The sequence below is a fragment of the Otolemur garnettii genome, unplaced genomic scaffold, assembly GCF_000181295.1.
Source record: "Otolemur garnettii isolate 467f Iridium unplaced genomic scaffold, OtoGar3 scaffold00092, whole genome shotgun sequence".
Lineage (NCBI taxonomy): Eukaryota > Metazoa > Chordata > Mammalia > Primates > Galagidae > Otolemur > Otolemur garnettii.
In genome coordinates, this window is record NW_003852487.1 from 6,724,237 (window position 1) to 6,729,090 (window position 4,854).

The window sequence follows — 4,854 nt, forward strand, 5'->3', positions numbered from 1 at the left end:
GAGAAACTGGTTTTGAATCAAAGCACTGTATCAAACAATATCCACGTCACTAATTACTCTTCCTTTAAAAAAAAAAAACAACAACTAGGATCAAGACAGCAGGCAGTTAAAGTCACGGAACGCTGCGTGGGAGGTGGAAGCTTGCACAGTGGCCGTGTGCGCGACTACAGGGGATGCCAGTCCCGGGCAGAGTCTCTGCTGCAGGCTTTGTGGGCTGGGGGCTGCTTGCCACCCCCTCCCCACCCAGCCAGGCCATCTCTGCTGCACTTTATCTAGGAGAGGGGCCAGAGAAGTGGCAGAGTCACAGTGCAGAGGGCATCTGCTCTTGGAGGGGTGCTTCTGGGAGAAACATGATTTTCTTTGCCATGGTTCAAAATAACACAAAAATACATTAAGCCTGGTTTTATTTATACACATTCTTGAGGCTCTTGACATGTGGCTGACAGTAGACAGTGCTCAGACTGACTGAACCCCCAGCATTTATGGTGAGACTGAGGGTTCCAGGGAAGGAGGAACAGGGAACGACATTAAGGAAGAAAGGGCCAAGATGCCCCAGAGAAGTTTATGATTCCATTTCTATAGGACATGTCCTGAACAGGCAATGTACAGATGGAAGGTGAGGGGTGGTGACTAAGGGGAGCTGGGTTTCTTTTGTGAGGGTAATAAAATTGTACTGATGGTTGCTAACTCCATGACTATACTAAAAGTCATTGAATTGTACAGGGCAATTGTGAACTGTATGATAAGTAAATTGTATCTCAATAAAGCTGTCAGAAAAAAAAAAGCAGCTGCCTTGAAATAAAGGGACATAGACAATGCCAACTGGAGACATTCACTGGGATGGCCTCAAGGGCCAGCAGAGCTAGAATTCAAGGCATGTGAGAAATGGGATCAAATGTGGAAGTGTGCTCTAGGGCACTGCGACAGTGGTTTGGGTTCATTTTGCTGCTGGATAGAAAGCCACCATGGTATTCTGCACTCCGGACATGGGCTACATGCTTATCGGGAGCTGGGGGAATGTCACAGAAAGCTTGGTAGGTATCTGGCTAGACCCAATGATGCTCCCCTCCAAAGTCACTGGAGAAGAGAGATGGGACCCCAAAGGCCAGTGCCTGGGAACCCTCTGCTCCTGCTCTCCCTTGCCTGGCCCTTTGTTGCTGCTGGGCTGAGCATGGGCCACACACAGTCTGAGATGCGGAGCCTTGGTGGCCCTACTACTAGGAGGCAAAATCTCACTGCAAGAAAGGACTTGAGAACTAGGAACTTCTCCATCTACAGTAGTATGTGGCTCAGAATAACTACTAGAAATTCTTACCCAAGTTAACAGAGTTATGCATCCTTTTATTGATAATCTTTCATACGTGTACACACACACACACACGCACATGCACATGTGCACTCATGGGCACACAACTTAGGCCCCTCTCGCATTATGTTTTCCGACCACATTTTTGAACCGTCTGCTCTCCACTGACGCTTGAAGTATAGTTAAGGACCCAGCAGGGAATGGAGATCGTTTGATTCCAGGGTCAGTTGGCACCCAGGGTGCTCTTCGACCCCTGGACAGGCAGAAGCCTTCAGTGTACCCCAAGAATGCACTTCAGGAACAATTACTGCAAACAGCAGGACTCAGAGTCCCTCCTTAAATGCTATCAGGCCTTGAAGTACAGAGTGGCGCGCTCTCCTCTCCCCACAGGTGTCTCCCTGCTCTTCACCCCCCTTTGACCTGCTGTGGGCTCTGTAGATGTCACCCTCCCTTCACCTGCCCTGGGACAGTGGGGGGCCGCAGCCCCACAGCCCACCCCTGAAGAATCCTTTGCTGCAGCTCTCCTGTTGACTGACTGCCAAAATGTGGGCTCAGGATGTCACACTCATCTCCCTGCTGACTGCGGTTTCACATCACACATTTCTATCCTGTCTCTGCGGGGTGTGTCTGGCCCGCAGCCTCCTCCCCTGCTGGATGACAGCCCATGATAGGAAAGGAGTCTCAGGCTTTTGGGCTGACGTCCTAAGAAGCTTGGCCATGAGGCTGAGCTCTGGCTACCTCCCCGTTTCTCTCCTTGCCACCTCCTTCCACTCTAGGCCCCAGCAGCTCCCTCACACTCCACCTCCACTCACCACCCAGCACAGACCCCAGGGCTCCCTTCCCAGGGTCTGCACCTTCCCCAGACACAACTCTGTGAGTAGGCAACACACTTCCTCTCCAGTGCAGACATCACCTCCTTCAGGAATCTCTCCCGGCCTAGGTGCCTTATCTGCATATTTTTCTCACCAGGTATGAAGGTCCTTGGTGGCCAGAGCCATGGCATGTACAATTTATCCTTGTATCCCAATGCCTGGCACATAGTAGGTCCAAAATAAATGCTGAATAAATGAATGAATGAATGATGATAGAGACTCAAGGTCACTCTGTCATTAGCTCCTGGGAGTAGGCTGTGGATTCCTGTAGAGATGGATGATGACCAGCCACATAAAGAAAAGTAAGGGGATACCTAGGGATGAGAGTCAAGATGGCTATAATTTCGAGCACACACTTCACTCATGCACATAGGCACATGCAGACACACAGCTGCAAACACACACATGTGCATACTCATGTGTACACACACCCCTCTCTGGATGCTGGGGAGCCAGCAGCTGCTAGCAGGGAGCCTGCTCAAGCATTGCTGGCCTCTCTGAGCCCATCCTGTCCCAGCCAGCGTTCTTCTGCAGTTCTTGGAAGAAAAGCTGTCGTTGGAGGCTCCTCAGACTTTCCAGGTCCTCTGGAGACAGCGGCGTGGCCGACTCCCCCAAGTCCTCCTCCTCCTCCTCTTCCTCCATCTCCCTGAGTCCATCAGGGGGCTGCGGGGAGCTCCTGGAGATGTAGCCCTGGTCAGACTGCACTGACTGCCGCTGCTCTTCCTCGGAGGGCGTGTAAGGGTCTTGCTGGAGGAGTGACAGCATCAAGCCTTCCAGCTGCTCCCTCATCTCCTTCCGGAGAGGCTCGGGAGATGCCTGCAGGGAGCTGGAGTGAGGCAGTGGACCCTCTGAGTCCTCGGGGAGGAAGAGGACACTGCTCTGTTGAGCGCCACTGCCCCCTAGCAGCGGGTGGTCCTCGCCTTCCTCCATCACAGGCAGCTGGCTGGCCACGCTGCCCTCATCAGCTAGAGGCAAGGGCTCCATGGCCCAAGCCGAAGGGACCTTTTCCACAGGGAGCACTGTTGTTTGCAGGGGCTGGGCCGAGGGCTCCCCCTGGGGTGGCAGCTGAGGCTCCAGTTTCCACACTCCTCCTCCTCCCTCTTGGAGGAGCATGCCCACTGCCAGGCCACTGGCGCCCACAGAGGTTGGCTCCCGCTCCAGGGGCCTCTGCCTGACGATGCCCCTTCCTGGTGGCAGCAGCAATTCTTCGAATACCTCTTCATCCAGGGATGGAAGGTCCTGGTCCTCTGCTGAGCACAGGTTCTCCTGCTCAAACCAGTTGGGGTACTGGGTCTGCCACTCCTGGAACCGCTGCACGGCCTCCTTGAGCTGCCAACCGCTAGGGCTCTGCAGGTAGTTTTCGCCAGTGAGCTCCCCGACACGGTGCATGCGGCCAGGCTCAAACATCTCCAGGTCCTGGATCCGGAAGTACACCTCCTCAAATCTGTCCATGAGGGCGTACCTAGGAGTGATGTTGAAGAGGTCAGGGATGTCGCCCTCGCTGCTGATGCCGCTGAAGTAGCAGATGATGTAGGTACCGAAGCAGGCTGGCTTTCTGAAGTCTGGTAGGATCATGTTCATGGCTGCTGTGAACAGGTCCCCAGCGGGCTGCCCACGGTCACATCGCAGCTGGATGGTAGGTTCCTCCCAGCCGAGGATAGCTTGCCACTTGGCCTGGGTGCCTCGGGAGCACAGGACGATGATTTTGGAATTACTTTCCACCATTTCCTGTTTCTGGTGGCCCACCCAGGTCATGACCCCCACCTCCGAGATGACCTTCTCCTCTAGCAGGTCCAGGGCTACTTCGGTGCCACAGACAGTGAGCAGGAACTGGGCAAACTTTAGGACCACGTCCACGTAGAGGGGGTGGTCGGCAGAGTAGACAATCCAGACCTTCCTTGGCTTCAGGGCCGGGGGGGTCAAGTCAGCTGTGGGCAGGACATCTAGGGAAACAAGGCCACGCATGTGCTGACCCTCCCACCACAGGCCCAGGGCAGCGGCCCCTACTGGCCACGCTGGGAGGGGCCTGGACCAAATACAGAGCTTTGCTCCCTAGACTAAGACATGCAACTGAGGACCTTGGAACAAGCCAGATGTTGCTGCTTCACTGCCTGAGAAAACGCAATCTGTGCCTTCTGGGAAAAAGAATCTCTCACCCATCCCTATCTGGTCTTTAGCCTGTACTTTAATCATTTTAATTAAAACAGGAAAAGAAGCACAAAGGCTGCCTGTGGAATAGAAATGTCTGCCGCAGGGAGGGCCTCTTTTCACCCAATATGGTACACATCCCTTCCTTTCCTTGTCTGAGTGATTCAAACAGTAGCACCTCAGGCCTGGCTGTGGGGGCTCCCTGCAAGCCCTTGAGTGGGGCTCGGGGCCTGGAGGGTCCTAAGGTAGAGTCTCCTGAAGGGACTTGGGAGTCAGACCTCCTAGCAACCTACCCACCCACTTACCCCTGGGGAGCCTCCCCCACAACATACCACACATGTGCACACACATGCGCGCACACCCAATCCAGGAAATACCCACCAGTGCATTTGCTGCCAGTACCATCTTTTTCATGATGAGACCCTGAAAGAAAAAGAAATATACCGGAGTGGCTCTTTGGGAAGAGAACTAGGGACCAGCTCACAGGGGAAGTGCTACCCACCCCTGACAAGGGACAAAGGTAGGGCA

General features: G+C 54.1%; 1 protein-coding gene across 3 annotated transcripts in view; it reads right to left on the reverse strand.

Annotated features, from left to right (window-relative positions):
• Nucleotides 1-1,323: 1,323 nt before the first annotated feature.
• Nucleotides 1,324-4,854, reverse strand: part of IL17RA (interleukin 17 receptor A) — a 27,338-nt gene continuing 23,807 nt past the window's right edge. For all 3 annotated transcript variants that reach the window (XM_023516555.1, XM_023516554.1, XM_012808675.2), the window contains 2 exons: nucleotides 4,708-4,749; nucleotides 1,324-4,121 (listed from right to left, as the gene is read on the reverse strand). In XM_023516555.1, coding sequence (XP_023372323.1) covers nucleotides 2,641-4,121; nucleotides 4,708-4,749 — 1,523 coding nt within the window. In that variant the 3' untranslated portion in view covers nucleotides 1,324-2,640. The remainder of the gene's footprint in view (nucleotides 4,122-4,707; nucleotides 4,750-4,854) is intronic.